This window comes from Pseudomyrmex gracilis, unplaced genomic scaffold, assembly GCF_002006095.1.
Source record: "Pseudomyrmex gracilis isolate BER0280 unplaced genomic scaffold, ASM200609v1 scaffold_194, whole genome shotgun sequence".
NCBI classification, from domain to species: domain Eukaryota; kingdom Metazoa; phylum Arthropoda; class Insecta; order Hymenoptera; family Formicidae; genus Pseudomyrmex; species Pseudomyrmex gracilis.
Window position 1 is genome coordinate 39,871 of NW_018020778.1, and position 19,636 is coordinate 59,506.

The window sequence follows — 19,636 nt, forward strand, 5'->3', positions numbered from 1 at the left end:
TTGGCGACTAGCGCTGCGACGCAACATGCGTGTTTTGATTGCAAAACGTAAACTGTTTTAGCGCAAAAAACAATTCATTAGATTTTTGTCACTCTTTGATTTGGAAGTGGCGACATTATGAACTTTCGCGTACATTTAAATATTTATTTGCAAAGACACGATATACAATCAATAAATTTGTCTGACTAGTTACAGTTGTATTTGCCAATGTTATATTTTGCGATATTAAAATTAAATTTTAACAGAAAATATTCTATAACAGAGTTAGTGCAGTGATTTGTAATCGAAGTACTGCACGCGCGTGTGTAGTTGAAGATAAATATAGAAAAAATAAAATAGAGAAATAAAAAATATCAAAATAAACCGCAAAAATGCAGAATAATTTTTTATTTAGTTATCGCGTAACTAAATAAATAGATCTGAAATTGACTATTTACAGCAAACACGTCAAAACTTTTTCTGCTGCGTTTGCGTAAATATTTGAATTAAAACGCCATTTTGACGAGCATTAACGGAGCGTCGTAATTCGCAAGTTTTTTTTTTTCGCTCCTTGAACGCAAATCTTCGAGATCTGACGACGCGCGAAAAAGCGAAATGACAAACAACTCTCGCGTTGTGATATTCTTATGAGAGAAGTCGCAGTTGTAATTCTGCAGATAACTATGAGTTCCGACCGTCTCGGATACGGAAATACTTTGTCTTTATCAATGTCGCGACTTCTCTCGTAGTTGGAAGAAATGGCTGCAACAATCTCCCTCGTCGTATCGCGACGTATGATGAACGATCCTGCGGCGACATTTCGTTAATCCGAAAGTGCAAAAGCGAATTAACGCGAGAGAGATCGATGGAGTTTCGCTCTTTCTTCTACTTAATTGCGAAATATAATAATCGTAAACTCTAACAGCGTTTTCAACTCAAATGTATTAATTATTACGCAAAATTAATTGCGTTGTCACAATTTTCGTCGTAATACCGTATTGTAAAACACTGACGTAACAATTTCAACGCTCTGAAATAATATTATTAATCATCATTGTTTCGCCGTACGATAATAACGAGACATAACTTTGCGCCGCGCGTACATCCTTTCGAAATTTACGAGCGAAATGTGACAGGAAAGTCGTGACGTCGTTGCGAACGAAATGTAGATCGTCGATAAATCAAACACGGTACAGGCGCCGCCGGCGTGAAGTTTCTACGTTGGACAAGAGTCCGAATTTGCGATCGGAGAATTGTGTTTTTTGAGCGGATAAAAATGTACGCCAATAAATCATAGGTAAAATCGATGGCGCGAAATAATTGACGAGATTCTCGGTGATTTATATCGCTATGATGAAATATGATGATAAAGCGCGCAACGTTTTTTTAAAAACAAAAAAATAAATTATTCGACGATTCGTCTTTCGCAATGATTTATTTACAAATGCCTTTGCGCATTGATGCTCGTCGAAGAAGAGAACCACATATCGCGTTAGTTCCAACTTATCGGACAATGTCTACTTTTTGGCAGAAAAATCGCACCGCAGATAATTATGGATGTCATTTACAAGCTGTCTGACCGAGTAACGATAGTGTGACCGCGCAAGTAACGAGATTTTGCTCGATATAAATGTACATACCTAATGTGACTCGATGTCATACACACACACACACACACACACACACTCTCTCTCTCAGAATATCTCCGCGCAACGCATGCAAAACCTTGATAGCACTCCTCCTCCCTCAACCCTTATCTCCCGTCCCTTTCTCGGACAGACCCGTTGTGTGAATGATGCAGTGTAACGTAATTAAATCTAACCTACGTGAGATTAATTTTGCGGTATCTTATGTGGCTGCTCCCCTAGACAAACCTTTTTCACGTCCCCTTTGCCACTGACTGTACACGTATTATATATGTTGTATATATGTGACATACATACATGCACACACGCGCGATTCTCGAGATAGCCGAGTTGGAGCGACGAACGCGAGCGTGACATGACGGGATTATAATTTTAGTAAAATTAATTCGAAGAGAAATTAACGGCGTTGAAAGCGCGCTACGTAATTAAGATAACGTATGAATATTATACGAGAATAATTAAGTAGCAATGATGTTGTGGACATTGAATGACAAAAAACGAGTTTGCATGTTAATCCGCGAAAAATGAATCTCCCAGTTGGTTGGATTTAACTCAGCCGACAACACGGCGGCACATCAAAGGACACATGTCGGCGCGGAGAAAGATAGGTGGTGGAAGCGCCGAGGATTAAGAGGATATTGCGTCGCAGTTTCGAGAGAGAGAGAGAGAGAAGCTTGTGAAATCGGCTTTTTTGACGAGCCCGTAATCGGGCTATGGCGCAATGCCGCTAAAGCCATTCGCTATGTGCTGAAACTCAGCGCGAGCACATGCTTGAGAGCAAAAGCCTAACTTTCTAATTAAAAAGTTCCGTTCTTATATTTCGTGCAAGTTCCACTTAATCTCTCATCTGTGGATTCACGGACGAAATTTGGAGTTAATTAAGAGGAAAACGTTCGTCCTCTTTCCACGAAAATTTTGCGAAATTTATTCGAACACGTCTATTTCACGATACGTTAAAGGAGAAAAAGAATACACGTTGTAAACCTGACGAATACACGTTGTCGAACGCGGACACTAGAGAAATCGTCGCGTCAGCTGGCACAATTACATCGTCGCTGTACTTCGGCGACGAATTAATTCGCACGCCAGACGCATTACTCTTCGCGCATTTAGCTCCCGCGCGTGGTAATTCGAGCGACCGCGATTAAATTGGAATTACGTTTCGATCCGTTGAAATCTGCGGCTCGCGCGCCGCTATTAGTTACAAGCGACTCGGACTGCGTTTAATTGCATCGATTCACCGGAAACTTCCGACGTGAGAGCGGTTGTCGCGCGCGCGGGAATGTGGAGATTTTTTTTCTTCTCTTCGTAACACTCTCTTCGTGAGAATTTCCCGAGGAATTGCAAGTGTTCTCCCGTGCGAAAAGCGCATCTCACCCTTTATCGCTCTTCGCAGCTGAATCATAGAGACAAGGAATGCGACATGCAAGTTCAAATATCGCGATTTGTGTGTATATTATCCAATAATATAATCAATTTTTGTTATATACACATACACACCACGAAATTAAAATCTACTTATCACAAAATTAAATACACCGGTTCGGAAAGTATAAATCTTTCGCTGTCGCGAACGTATGACGTACATCCGCCCGGTGGCGACATTTATGATAAGAGAATTCGATATAAACTTAAAATATTCCTCGGTTCAGCGGCGCGATCCAATTTCGCGCGGCGTCGATTGCATTGCGGCCAATGTATGTGCATACGGACTACGAAACGTCACGTAGCGGGGAGCGGCGCCGCCTCTGATACGTCTTCGATACAAATGCCACAAATAATTCAAAATAAATCGCATCGACGTCGTAACGGTGCGCCGTGCATAACATTATTTACCGTGTATCTCGGCCGCGTTAGAGGAACGCGCGCATCTCTCGTCGCACTTTCGTGCGAACCCGCGAAAACACATCCAACAACACAATATCGTTCGATGCAATCAGTACTCTCACGGCAGCATGCAATTTCGTACGTGCCCGCTCGAGGATCGATGGATCGCATGGATCCCAAGGAATCCAACTGATTGCACAAGCGTTTTCTCTCTCTCTCTCTCTCCCTTTCTCCCTCCCTCCTTTCTTTCTCTCTCATTCTGCTTTGCGAGCTTTTCCCTTTCTTTTTTTTTCATCTCTCGTTCTCGCCCTCGTTCCAGCTTCGTTCCCCGAGAGAGGAATTTTTACAGAAACGATTTTCAATTCGGACCAAGGTTTTCGCATCGTGTCTCTCGTTCTCCGTCGTTGCGTCCGCACGAGTGCACCGGCGCAACGGATTACAAACGCGGACGCGAAATACGCGCAACTTGCGGCGGAGAGTTCGCGACACTCCGTTTTGAATACGCGGGCGTCGTCGTCGCGGTAACGAGCCAATCAGAAACTTCAAATAAAACGAGTTGCTACCGCCGAACACTCGTTCGCGATTCCATGTATATTTCCCGTGGCAGTTTCTCATCTCGCATTTGCACAGCGCCGGATGCTAATTTTAAAACACAGTCGGGGAGTTTCATCCTCCTCTCGTGAGATTTATTACGTGTTGTTACAGACCGCATGAAAAGCAATATCGTATTTTCGTTCACGTACTTTATTAACGGACTCCGCGCGTAGTTTCGCGCAATGAGCATTACGCCGAGTAAAAAACTTCGTTCTGGTTTTCAAATGAACTTCCAGTATAAACATTCGAGGATCAATACAAGTCGCAAAAGGAGTTTGGTTGATAGTGTCTATATAGACAGACAGAACTGCTTGGAAGACGATGCAAATGTTCTGTAATTAAAGCAACGGCGGTAGCAAAGTGAGATTGGCCTAACTACTTTTTTCTACCAATACTGAAAATTCATAGAAAAAGACGGAGAAGAGAGAGAGGACCACTCGGATTAAAAGCTGTATTGAGGATTAAGAACGTTCCAATGACAGAAAAATCTCATTGCGAGATTATCATAAGTTGATGAGTTTCGTTGAGATTTATCAATAGATAATATTTTGATCTTACTTTCCAAAAATAAGTTTTTTGTGTCGATGCGACAAAACAATCACGAGGATTTGTCGTTTATCGCAAGGTATATAAACTATATCTCCTGATCTTGATCGACTACATCCAAGGGGCAACGAATTGAACACTTGAGATCGAGTTTATGAGATTAGATAGAACTTTTTCATCCCTCATCCCGAAACGGAGGGTCAAACGCGGAATGAGAGCTTCATCGATTTGTCGTGTTATTAAGATAAATTGAATCTATTTCATCGCATATTTATTTATTGATACATAAAACCGTTACTTTTTGGAACAAGAGAATGAGGAAGCTGCTTGTTTGTTTTTATTTGCAAGCGTTTCTACTATTAGCACAACACAGACGCGCGCTACGTGCACGCCGTTATTGTTTTTATTTTAACGTGTTGTGCCAGTAAACTTAACCTGTCACCGCGATGACAACTAGTATACACGTCTTACAAATCATATAATACACATGATCTATATATATATGAGAAATGTCAGAAATAACGCGTGAAAATCAAACTCGAAAAATAAAAGAAAAAGAGGAGAATGGAAAAACAACACGCAACTAAAGTCACGTAACAGGGAAAAGAGTAAAAAAGAGAACATTATATATACTATATATAATATTCTATATCTATATATAATATACACACACACATATATATATATGTACCTTAATCAAGTGACCAAAGTCAATGATCCCGCCAAGGCCGCGCGGCCGAGGTTAGTGACTCCACCGCAGTCGCGCGACCGAGGTCAGTGACCTCGCCGCGGTCACGCGACCGAGGTCAGTGACTCCGCCAGGCCGCGCGGCCGAGGTCAGTGACCCCGTCAAGATCGCGCGGCCGAGGTAACCTTACTGTAGTATATATATAATACATATAATACAATATAAAGTATAATATTATAAATATAATAAATTATATGTATAATATTATTTAAAAAAAATGTTATATATAATATAAATTACAGTTATTTTAGTCACGTTACTTTAGTCACGTGTTGTTTTTCTACTCTTTTCTGTCACGTGACTTTACTTTAGTCACGTTTTTAATTTTCTCCACGTATATGACGAACTGTCTCAAAATCGCTTTTCTGTCATTATTTAGTCTCTCGATCTTACCGATTCAGTTCGACTCGACTCGACTCGATCAACCAACCAACCAATCGGTAACGCGGAAAGGAAGCAACAATAGATGCGATAGATTCAACTCCAAAACGCGTACTTCACAGTACACATGGATTTGTTTATATAGACAGAAAAACGGTTCCGATAGCTTCCTTATCTTTGATAAGTATAAAATATATTGACGTTATACAAAACCTTGTTTTATAACAATATTTACACAGCTGAATGGATATTTTCAAAAATGTAATTTACGTACAAATTGTTTGCGTCAAACGTAAAAAACAAAATAAAAGTTTAGTCGCGGTCATGATAATTCAAGGGAGAAAACTATCGCGCAACGTTCACAAGAATTAATTTTCTTTACCTGGTAGCCTCTTGCAGCAACAGGTGAGGTGGTACCCAAAACTTAACCCTCAGGGCAAATCTTAGAGGCGCTACGCCGCCGCCGCCGGTTTGCCGTTCTATAGGGTTTCTCAGATTCAGCCAGAGCTCCTCGCCTTTGGCGTTCTGATACTTCAACCCGAAGTAATCGCACTCCTTGCTGACTCCCAGACAGTCGCAAGCCTGCGAAAAGAAAATCGATCTCGAAATACATTCTTTTTCCATGAATTTTATATTTTATCGCGATTAAATGTTAATTAATATCTACGTATACTGCAAGCGCATTATTGATTATGCCGTACACAGGTGCGTTCTGCAGCTTTTCGAAAATCGACTTGTTCTCGAATGACCAATTTTTAACTAATTCTCTATTATATATCTTCTCGATTTTGCGTTTATAATTAATAGGTCGCTCGCGACAATACGACCGATTAATCCGCCGCGCGGAAACGCAGGTTCCCGATTTGCGGCCGAGTGGCCAAGCGCGTTGCAAGGCGTCCAGGTCGGCCAAACAAATCGCCGGCAATAATTCAGAAAGTTACTGCGCACACAGAAGTAAACGCGCGGCTACCATCCAACCGTGTACAGATACCGCGGAAAAGCGGAGAGTCATTATCCGCTTTTCCTCCAACGCGGCCGACCTTTTCCCATTCTTGCGCGGTAATTTTTCGCAGCCGTAATTACGGAGCTGCAAAAATATCGCGATTAATGCGATAAATTGTATGCAATCAGGCGCGATACACGTGACGAGTTCAAACTATTCGTTCAGAAACATTGCCTGACGTGGAATTGACAAAGAACCATGACTCTGTGATATTTCTAAATAAATGCGATTTTTTTTTCACATATAGAAAATATATCGTGATTTTAAGCGTAATAAAAGTTGAATACACACACACACACACACACACAATAAAGTTGAGGCAACTTATTGCGAGGATTGCAGAGATATTAAATTCCATTTGAGAAAAATCTTTCTTTCTGCATCCATCAATTTCATCGGTATTATTGCTAGAGAGTTTTTCAATAAAATATTTTCAACACAAAATATTTAAAATCATTTTATTGACGTATATGTATTTTAAAGATATTCTATTTTCACTTACAATATATTTATACAGCTTAAGATACATGTGTTCACAGGAGATATAAGCTTAACGCATATATTTATGTACAATATATTATTATGTAAATTACAACATTCTCTGCGACTTATTACATATATTAATTATTAATTGCGTGCATTTACGTAAATATTATGGTAAGTTATTTTACACGTATTGTATCACTTTTTTCAAAGAAATTATTTATTTTCGAAGTACTTAAACGCAATATTTTTTCATTTATTCGTATGCTTCGTATTATCGGCGTATTTATTTACGGTGTTTCATTAAATTCGCGTTGCAGAATCAATACTTTCGACGATACGGATTGCACTTTTTTTTGTTTTAATCGTAAATTATATTTTTAACTCTTTACTCTCTCTTCGCCAACGTTATTGCGAGCATCGCGTTATTGTGTTTGTTATTTACCGCTCGAGTAAACGTTACGGGTCTGTGAAAAAAATGGTTGAAAAGACTACACGTACTCTCTTTGTTTGAACTTTAATTTTGTTATTCAAACAGCACATTTGTTTTACGAGAGAACGCACTTATCATTTAAACAGAGCTCTATTCGAAAATTCACGTAAAAAAATTTGCGCAGGTCACTGAGTTGTAACAAATAATTATACGTTGTTATAGTTTATAACCTGGTCGATCCAGATAATTTTTGCGAATAGAGTTTTAATCTATTCACCATAACGAGACCGCGCGTGTAATCTCTTTTAATAAAATGATGCTAATAAATTTATTTGGCTGACGCGATCGGTTGGCGATCAACCGGACACGGTGTGGTTACGCGCTGAAAATCCTAGCGCGATGCGATGAATCGTGGTTGTACGAATCAACCGACAGGATATCAAATTACTGATATCGTTGTAACATAAAAAAAAAAAAAAAAGGAAAAAGTGCTCGATGTGCCACCAAAATGGTGTTTCGCGTAAAAATCTGGATCGGGAGACGAAATGGCCGGAAGGCTAGGAAAAAAAAAAAAACGGATTTGCACGCGGTATCGGCGAACTATCGCGAATAAATGTTTAAGCCAACCTTCCGTTATTTCTATGGCTGAATATGTGCAATATCCATATGCATGAACGATAAAATCAGTTTTTTGTGAGAACAATCATATTTGCAATAGTAGAGAAATAAAATTCTAATAAGTTTTCTCTTTGTTTTGGTAAAAATTGACTTTATTTTACTTTCGAGTTCAAAAATATCCTCTGTAATTCCGAAAGTATTAACTACGCTCGCAAGCGTTTCGTTGACCGCGTTCGATGCGAACCTCGTTCCAAATGTTTCTCGAAAATATTTTTAAAACGTATTCTGCAAACATGTACACTCGCGACTTCCAATATGGAACTAAAAATACAAACTATTTTTATCTCTGTGATGAAGAGTGCCGTTTATAATTCTCTCGATGTTGGCAGGTGACACGTACTTTGTGACAACAGAAACATTTTATCGATGGGTGTTGTTAGTGAAATAATCATTTTATCGATATCTGATAATAAGGAGAAATAAAGATTGATTTTAAAAACAAATAAAAAAAAATCGCTGACTTCGGAAATGTATCGATACTTGCATTATCTGATATTATACCGCAAACTTTTCTGAAGGCGGTGCGAGTATCGCGAATTTCTGCAGTTTCTTCTTTTTCTCTCATCTGGAGGGCCGGGCTTTCGAGATATACGGTGTTACGGAGGCGAACTCGGTCACGTGCGTTGTGATAAGAGAAATTCACGTAGAGCGCTCGCGTCCCCGTTGTCCCCACGGTAATTTATCGCACCCGGTCGGCGAAGGTGTGGCTTTTTCCGGAAGTACGAGTAGCGAGAAAACGGATAGCCGGCGGCATTATCCGCCTTGGACTCTTCCTTCGCGGCGCGACGCATGAACGTAACGGTGAAGAATGCACGTCCGAGCTCGGTTCACATTCGAAAGAACGTGATAAAGTTTAGATGTATGCCTCGCATCAATCATAATTGGCTCCAATTGTGCAGACGAAGGTTTTTTCTCGTTATTCATTTTTTGTTTGTTCCGTGCATGTACGCGCGCGTGAAACGTAAAGTATAAAAAAAACACAGCGATGAGTTATAACGCACTGTGCTCGCTTCCATTTTTTGTTTTTCGCAAATACAAGAACAAATCTTATCGCGTAAATTTCTTTACGTTACCGCGAAAAGAGGTTAGTCGTATTAGTGTACGGACGCATTTTTGTTTATTTTCCTGAAGAAAACAAATATCTTTGTAAATTCAAATATGAGAAAGTGTGCATTTAAAAATTCGATTTTGTGAGCTTGTCCAAAACGAATGTAATATATCTTTCTTATGGTAATTATACGGGGGGTAAAAAATATTTTTTTACATTATTGATGCGAAATAAATATATTTTTTTGCTCGACGAACGTTTCAAACTTCAACAACATTTCGAAACGCGTCGTTCGCCACGCCTTTCAATTTCGCGAGTGCAACGCGTGACGTGTGGGTTCGTCTCCTCGATTCTCGCATAGGTGGGCTCCAGCGCAATAACGCGGCTAGCGACGCATGAATTGCAGATTCGCGCGCAAACACAGCTCGGAAACGAAATTTACGACGCGGCCTTATGTTTATGCACTCCGTTCAAAGCACACCGGGGGGAAAAAAAAAATGCACTAGCATAGTTTCAGGTGAATGCCTAAAGGCTCTATTCAAACGGAACGAAACTGTCTCAGTTTTATTGTGCGTCCGACAGTCTATTTCTTCTTCTCCTCGTGCGCTCAGAGAATATTATCTTTGCAGAACATAAAGTAATATTAAACAATTGCATCGTAAAAAAAAAACAAAACGAAAACGTTTCTACATTCCCTTCGTATAATAGATCTCATTCTTCGCGACTAATTTTGCAAGAGACGTTTAAATTCACGATCTAATATGAACGTTGGCTAAAGCGAGAGAGATTTCGATCAAATATTAGTTTCTCTCACTCAAGGAACAGTTCAGGAATTAAAATAGTACACAAAGTATGAATGATTTTCAAGAAGTTTCGACCATGGAATTCTGAAGGAATTTCGAACAAAATTAATAATCGCGCATCGGCGATCGGTCAATTATATATATAATATCCGCGGCTAACTTTTTCAAAAATACAATACTACGATCTTCATTATTGGATGAGCCAGCAATTGCTCTTCTATTGCCCCCCGTAGTAAGACACACAAACAGAATGCAAGGCAGTTTCCTCTTGTTTACTCAGCCTTGATTGGGTCGTGAATCCATAATGGTCCAGAACCAGTTTCCCGTTGAACGCGCACCAAGAATTGCGAGCGCAAAACTTTATCCGGCATATTTTTATCGTTGAAGTTGTTTGCATCGTCTATACATCCTAGCACGATAGAAGAGAGAATGCGCGCGCGCGCGCTTCTTCGGCGCGAGTTCGTCGGGGAAAAAGTTCTTCGCATTATTTCGCAGTTGGTTCCGGAAACGCGACGGGGTTTCGTATAAATTTTTGTACTGCGAGCGGACTCTTTCTTTTGGTACAGCTTCTTGCAGAAATGATTATGTAAATTTGCGAGAGTGAATTGTACGCTCTATTTGATTACGAATATTTTCAATACAAGCGGAACAGTTGCAAAAAGCCATAAAAATCGTAACAATAGAAATTCGCTCGGAAAGTTTCTTGTTTTTCTTTCTTTTTTCAACAAACAGAAATTACATAGTGAAAGCAATTATATATTCAATTATTGTTCAAACAGTTGCGATTGATAAATCCAATATTAACAAGAAAAGTAAATTATATTACTTATAAATTTGTATGTTTGTTGATATGTGTATAATTCACATGCTTTTATTATTGTAACGTATGAATCCATAGAGCAACATTGTTATCGATGTGGATGTTTCTGTCGGATGGATGTGTATGCACTTTTATGTATCTTCCCTTGTATTTCCGCTGTGGAGCAAGTTTTCGCTATTTATCTCGTTCGGGAATAAAACAACACGATAGCTAGTAAAGTCAAAGACTTCATGCAATTTCCATGCCCCTCTTCCCTCTATCTATGAGCTCACTACCTGTGCGATTATTCTTGGCAATTGATTTTTCGATCAATTCGCATAGTGCAGCCCCTTTTGTGTTTGCGAGTTTTATAAATATACAGTCTGCGTTTTTATGAATATCGATTATTGGTTGTAACAGAGTAAACATCCTGACCGCGCGTTTAATATTTTCTTCAAAATGGTTTAAAGACAGACTGATAGAAGAAATTTAGACTTTTCTCGAAATTTTTTCCCGTAACAAAAGCTTCGATTCAAAACAAAAAAATATTCTCTCCGACACAGTAATATTACCCTATTTTCATATAATACATTGTTTTGCGCGAGCAAATGTTGATTTAACGCTTGAAAAGTTTGCAAATGCATTTTCCAACTTGCCTCGCGAGATGCAATAGATATCAGAGAGATAGTATTTAACGAAGAATAACGTAATATTGAAATAAATATGAGCATATACACACGCGGCTACCTTCACCCGCTCCCGCGAGAATGATGCACGATTCATCCATTAAGCTCTGAACAGAACGCATTTGGGTCAATATTTTACTATGCTAATTAGCTGCTCAGTTAGGTCTGTCAGTATTTTATTTATGTTCTGTTTTAACAGAATGCATAAAATTATCACGCGCGCTTAATGATTTGCATTCAATTACGCTGTTTTCTCACCGCGCTTCTATTGTGATTGATGACAGACGCAACACATAATACGATAAAAGTAAATTTAGCGAAAAATATGGCAAAACAAATTGCAATTTTTATATTAAATTTCATGTTTACATTAGATTTGTATACATTTCTCGATACAATTCGAGAACAATGATCGTTATTCTAACTGCGATCGATTATAAATTGAATGTAAACACATAGTATAAATGAAAAAATTCTATCTACATTACCGCGCGCATCGACAATAGTTTATTAATTTATCGTGTGTATTCATATCGTGAAAAGTATCCGGTACTAAAATGGACACATCGCGCTCATAAATTAAATTCTATCGATCATTTTGGGAACTATAAGAGCATATTTCACTCCTTCATCTACGTACTTTATCAAAGTGTTCGAAGTTAGGTTAGTGACGTAGTATAAGCTCACACGAGCGGTGCGCGCACAGAGAAACGTAATCAAAGTTGGCAAAAGACGAGAGGCGATGCTGTTACGTTCATCTATATTCCGCGCGTCGCGCGCGTGACACAACGCGATGTATCTTAATAGAAGTAAATGCAAAATTACGTATATACATCATAATTTAAGCCTCATTTTATACGTTGTGGGTAATCATTTTTTTTATTGTAAGGAATTTATTGTAAAATTCAAATTTCAAAAAGATTTGAAAGCTGACGATCACGAGCGTCTTACACGATATTATATTTCAAGTCAAACAAGTAAACAACTCATAAGTCCGAGCGATTACCTGGTCTTAGAACTCGAGCAGTCGCAAGAGAACTGTCGGTTGTAATTACATTTTTTTTTTTCGCGTCCGAATGTAATTCTCGCGTTAATGAACATTTACAAAGTAATATGTTGTGCGCGATTCTCTCATAAATTACATAATACAGTCATTTATGACAACGCAAATACTTTGTGAAGCAATTTTTGACTTTATTTTTGACATTCTACTGGTTAATTTTCTAATAAGATCTGTGTACAACGCCATGTGCGTGCAGTTGCCAGCAAAATGGCAAACAAAATTTCTTACGTATGTATGTTTTTGCGCCGGTTACATTTCAACCAATGCATGCGTCGAGTCCGAGACCTCGAGTGATAAGCGAGCGCATGCGACCCGTCCGTTTTCATGAATATTCACGACGTGACGGTCGCGGCTTGTTCTGAAAAATCGTTGACATAACTTCCGTAGAAGGCGTGCTTTTGCGTCATATCTGCGTTAAAGCTGCGTAGGTAGGTAGATAGGTGAGCGTGTATAATTTAATCGTATGCAATTAAATAACGACCTTTGCGTTCGAATTTGTGCGTCAAACGCAGCATGTTACATTACATTTGACTGTGTGCCGCGCTCGCAGAGTCAAGTTTATTTTATTTCAATTGCTAAATACATATAGCGCCGTTTATATTAACAATATAGTTGATTTAAAAAAGTGAAAAAGAGAAATTTAATAAACAGGAAAATCGAATGCATGGAATTCTGTGCGCGCGCCCACGCACATCGCAACGCGCGGGTTCGAACAACCGTGTTGAAATAAAGCAATTTGCATATATGCGGTATAGTCGCAATTAATATCACTCGCGGGAATTATGCGAATTTCGTTAATTTAGCACACAATTCGCGACAAATGGCCGAGTTCGATCGGCGCGCGTGCGCGCAGAATTCGCATTTATCGCGCATTGGTTCTCTGATCACTTTGACGCCGCCGAATTTATGCTTCTCACAGCGCGCGAGTGTATTATTTTAGGTAACGTAAAAGCGCACAAGCAAAATTGGAAATGGCAATTGCGTTTTGCGTCGCGCATAGATTCACATGCGAGTTGCACCGCGTTTAAAGCCAAACCCGCGAATTCGCGATTAAATTCGTATTACGCGATTTACAAAGGTCAACTTCGTTTTTCAGTTTGATTGCAATCGCTGTGGTCGAGCACCGCCGCGCGCAGAAACGCAAATTGCAGTTTGCAGGGTTGAAGTTACGAGCTTGTCGTGAAATTAAATTTCTGCGCGTTAAACTCGTTCAGTATTATAATTTCGCGTGGCGCCCGCGCGCCCTCTCCTCGCGTGTGCTTCTTCCACGTGTGTGGCGCATAATAGCCAAGTTCGACGTTTATGAGTTTCTTACTTTTAATGTGATTTATAAAGCGATGTAATATAGCGACCTCCCCTTCCTCTCCCGATGGAGCGCCGTGTAATATTCATATTACACACCTATTATGCATAATATGAATATTCAATTATAGGAAAAAGTTTTTTGCGAGATATGCAATGCACGAGTATTAATTTTCTTTTCAAAATCGACTGAGAGAGAGAGAGAGAGAGAGAGAGAGAGAGAGAGAGAAATAATACTGTTGCAATAAAACATTCACTTAATTACTGTTTGAGTCGAGCTACTATTTAACGCACTGTTTTGTTTATTAAGATTAAACAATAGATTTCGATTATTCGCGCGCAGCGTTCGGTCTGAACTTGAATGTATTCGCGACAGCGGAATCCCTAGGGAACAACAAGAATTGCCGGTGTATTCAGTTGCATGCCCATAAGGACATTCAAGGTTGATTAACGGAAGCACACACATATTGCTTAGCGGATGTGCAAGTGACGCGACACGATTACGTCAACCGCGATACCGAGCAATAAATTTGACCGAGACTGTGTTTCCTGCTAAACAATCGTCGTTTCTGATACGTACACATCAAAGAAGCGATCTTCGCGTATACAACTCGAGATACTTATATCTGTACACTTGAAGTATAATATTATTTTGGTATCACGTATAGAGTATTGTTTCGAAAACAAAATTTGAAAGACATACATAATTCATAAAAGCGTATAAAAACAAATAAATATCTTCTTGTATAAAACCTGAAATATTCAGTTTGCAAAAACGTTTAAAAGTTACATAGCACACGAGAGAAGAGCGATGATCTCACAAGTAACTGAAATAATAACAAGAAGTAGCCTCGCGGCATTCGACGCAAGCGTTACTCGAGCCACGAAAGTTTGTGCGTGTGTATGTGCGCGCGCGCACGAGCTAGAGAGATTATTTTTCAACTTTTAAAGTTCACTTCAGCCCGAAAGTTTCTCGCTCGGCTAGAGACGCAGAATCGGAGTAATATCCGGGTGATCGAATTTCCCGCGGGTTTCCCGCCTTGATCTCTCCCTCAAAGATATTGCCATTCCAGAGACATTTCCGTGCGCGTTTTTCTTCGATAAATCACCGCGAAATTCTGCGCTAGTCACTTCCTGATACTTTCAACGCGACGGCCGAAATCACAATGTGCTTTCTTCGCCGTTTCTTCGTGATGTTGCAAAAGATTAATACTTCGCTTTACAGTTCTGTGCCGAGGTAGAGAGGTAAATTTGAAGACACATAATATCGATTTTCGTAAATAATTTTTAAAATCTTTTTACTAATATACATTATGTGTTTATGTATGCCCTACCAACAAATAATATGTTATTTGTAATATTTTATAAATTAACGTTTGTAAAAGAACAAAAAAAGATAAAACGGTGAGTGAGTTAAAAGCTTTCATGTCGCTAAAATACACGAATACGACACGCTTCGTGCACTACGCGCGTTTCGGCTAATTATAATAATGGAAGTCACACTGTTCTCGTGTTACTGTTTAATCGAAAGACGAAAATGGAATGTTCTGCCGTCGCGCATAAACGACTGCGGCGGCATCGATTGCACGTGTGACACGTTAAAACATTTATAACCGATAATCCGCGCCAGGTATCGCGGATAACTCGCACAGTTGCCGGAATTAATAACATTGCGCCAAATAGATCGCGTGCGCGTGTGTACATATATATATATATATATATATATATATATAAATGTATCTGTGTTATATGTACATATTATATGTGAATAAACAAAATAATAATATAAAACTACGACACGTATCAAATTAAAATTGAATAATTGAAAAATCTTTTTTTATAAGAAATAAACAAAATGTTCTTCTGTAAGGAATAAACAACAATTCGCATTAAAAGTTTTTGAATTAACGAGGTTCGACTGTAATTCATTTGAAAATAACTTCGTAAAACTGCATTTGATACAGAAATGAGAGAATATCCAGTTCAACGTCAAGAAAAGTGGAGAAATGAGAAAGAAAGTATTTCGCAGTAGAAAGAGTGGATTTCTTCCCTGACTTTCTTGCTATTGAAAGTCTTGTATCGAACGAATATACGTTGCCTGTGTATATGTGGAAATAAAGAAAATGTACATATGATAAAGGAGTGAAAGAAGAGGAAGCTATGTCATTGGCCATGATTGCGTTGTCTTGACGAGTTCAGTAGGTAGTGCAAGAAGCTTTGTTTAAAATATTCTCGTTTAAGTCTTAGAAAAAAGTTGAAAGTTTTTTTTAACAATATCTCATATAAAAATAAAACCGACAAGTAATTAATTAAAACCAACGTCGCAAAAACTGTCATGCAGTGTAACCGAGTTAAGTTATTCAAAGAACTCGTCCATTAATCATGTCAACACATCTCTGAATGATGTGCAACGCGCATGGAATTGCAAATATGATGGACTAGCATCAAGTACACTGGCCTCTTAGAAGACTAGCTTTGATTACTGCAACGTTCTTAGCGTAAGAGGGATCTTGTTGCTGATCCTCAAGAATGTCATATGAAATTAAGAGTCTTGGATTTAAGATTCACATTATCGGAAAATGGGAAAACTGACTTGTATGAGATTACATATCTATAGAACAGTTATTTATGCGTCTAGATCGTTAAGTTGCCGGGCCGGGAAAAGGGTTTAATAATCAAAAGAAAGGATGGCGCGAATAGATGTTATAAACGGATCACACTCAGCGAGGAGTGCGTCGTAATCGTCGGTTTCTTGCAAAGAGAAAGGTTTGCGAGAAGAACAACGATAATGAACGACATCCGAGAAAGCGAATAACTCTGCGGAGCGTAGCAACGAGCGCGCAGTTTCAAAACGGCTCGCTTTAACTGGAATATCCAGAAGGAATTCGCTGAAGCTGCTTACCGCGAGCGTCGAACTTTTCTCATGCGGCCACATTTTTCCGCGCCTGCCACGTGCACACGTGCACTCCTTCTTCTTCCCTTGTGTTCCTCCTTTTCTTATTCGCCGCTATTCTTTCTGCTCCCCTCGACACTTCCCGCCCACGACTTGTGCCATCCTTTTCTGCCTTTGCCAGCTTTTCCTTTGTCCCGAACGCTGTTTTTTTTGTTTTTTTGTTTTTTTGTACACGAGCCATTTATTTGTCTTCTGTTTGTTAATCCCAAAGACCTCGAGAAGTATCTCGAGTCAATACGAGAGAACAGAGAAAATATATGAAGACGCGACACGCTGTGTGACGATTTTGCTTCCACATTCTTCTTGTCTTTATAACAATAAAATATACGCACAATTCTAATCATCGAATTCAGAATCAAGACGTATGCGATACACGTGCACGTGGCGTATCTGGCAGCACATCTGGGAAACATATGTCGGTGGTTAAGATCCACATAAGTCTTTTGTTTTTTCGTAGAAAAACATCGAAAACCAAGCACTGTTCACACTTTACACCGGCAACCAGGTTACACGATTCCGACACAGTACGCGATTATCTGAGACATTCGATTAATATTGTTATTAATAAGTCAGGTTGTTAATGAAGAAACGTTTGTTTCACTTTTTTTATTCACACTCACTAAAATACAAAATATTATACATATAAAGCAAAAACTATAGTTGACCGCTAAGTACAGTAAAAAAACGGCAGTTAAAAAAGCAGTAGATAATTCTACAAGTGTCTGTCTGCGGAAATGTATCGCCATTGCGTCTCTCTTTCTCTCTCGATGCGCTCGCAGTTACTCTTTTGGAACAAAGTGTCGATTAAAAGCGTCAGCGCCGCGCGTTGCTGTTTTTGACGATAATTATATAACCGGCGCGTCCTGTGTCTTTGATATTCATCCAACGCGCTGGGTTTGCCCAAATATTTGCACAATGATAATTGGGCGTCTGTCTCGCGCTACTCTTTAACGTGATATTTAAATTTCACTCGCGGCAAACGCGTAATTGAGCACAATGGTTATTTTGTGAAAGGCTGAAATGCAAAACATTTCTCTGACACGACTGATTAACTATCTTTTGTAATAAATGAGGAAAGAAATAATGATCATAACGAAACACACACGTACACACAAGCACTAATGTATAGTTTTATTCATTTTATAAACTAATGGAAGTATAAATGGATTATAATATTTTATAATAAAAAACAATTTTTGTATTTTATATAACCTTAAATGATTGTTTTAAAATGTGTGTGAGTGTGTGTGTGTGTGTGTATGCATGCGTGTGTGAATAAAATTGTCACATATATTATTATTTCAAGCAACGAAAATGATGCACAAATACATAAAATATTACATGTTGTAAACAGTAATTATTTGTTCTCTAATCAATGTTTCATTATAAAATTCAAGCTGCAATCAATATTATAATACATTCTACGTTCGTTTTGTGAAAACGATACTGTCCTCGTTTGTAACAAATTTGTAAATTTTGCAATTAGAAGATCCGAGGGCAAAGGGAATGACTACCCTCCCAGCCAATAGTGCTACAACAAGGATCTTACTGACTATAGCAATTACGTGCGTATTTTTGCTTTTAAAAAACCCAAGATAAAAGGGTAGATTAGATAATTGCAGGTTAGAAATTTTGTCGGTTTCCTTCGGTTCTTTTCTACGCGAGAATATTCTCTAGCAGATGGGGATGCTTTGAAAGAGAGAGAAAAAGTATGTGTGTGTGTGTGTGTGTGTGTCGTCCTTTGCGTCGATTATTTTCACAAGCGACGGAGGTAATCTTTAAAGGAACTGCTGACCTCTTTCACTCAGCGCACTTCATTAGCTTATATCGTCCGACGTTGGGGTTATCCAACGGTTAGGAAAAGAGGAGAGGAAGGGAAAAAAGACAGAGAACAAGGAGAAAGAAGAACGATAAAAAAAAGAGTCATCCGCTCGGTCTTGTTCTCGCGGAAAAACGTAGATTCTTCCGCAAGAATTCTTTTCCTTCAAGTTAAATCTCAAAGGAGATCCGCGGTATGGCCTCTCTTCTCTTCCTTTGGCGGCTTTCTTGTCTCCAGTGTGTCTTCTCCTCAGCCGCGCAAGTTTCTCGCGCACGGACGCGACTGACAGTGTTTTAATGACTGTCGCTTAATTGAGATTTTCCACAAAGTGTATGGGACACACTTCGTCGACGGCCACGGTTATTTCGACAGGCCCGCAATGTTTTCGAGTCCGGTTTATTACAACTCCCGACATGTTACAAATTCGGTTTGCAGATTTACCGAAATCACACAATAAAAAGTGTGTGTGTATATATATATATATACACTTTCTATTCGACAATATCAATTTTTAATGTTCTCTGAGGGACTGTTCGCCTTATGTAAAAGGGAATTTTTACCTTATATAAAAGTTCCTCACCTACATAACGTAATTTAATGTAATAATTCAATTTTGAGCAGCGCGTCAAATATGATATTCTGTGCACTTAAAAATTAACGAAAATGGCGAGCACGCAAGATGCACTTCGAGCAACAAGAAGAACGTCTCTGAAAGCGACGTTTTCTTAGTACACAAAATACAAATGTGCTTGCGCACTCAAACACACACAAACACAGGCGTAAACGCGCTCGTGACGGTTACCACAGTTAATTCACGAGCGTATATTGCTCGGCCGTGATCTATC

At 39.1% G+C, this 19,636-nt stretch overlaps 1 protein-coding gene across 1 annotated transcript in view; it reads right to left on the reverse strand.

Annotated features, from left to right (window-relative positions):
* LOC109858239 (E3 ubiquitin-protein ligase MYLIP) overlaps positions 1-19,636 on the reverse strand; it is a 145,832-nt gene that overhangs the window by 21,462 nt on the left and 104,734 nt on the right. Inside the window, exon 2 of the mRNA XM_020435310.1 lies at positions 6,104-6,303. Coding sequence (XP_020290899.1) covers positions 6,104-6,303 — 200 coding nt within the window. The remainder of the gene's footprint in view (positions 1-6,103; positions 6,304-19,636) is intronic.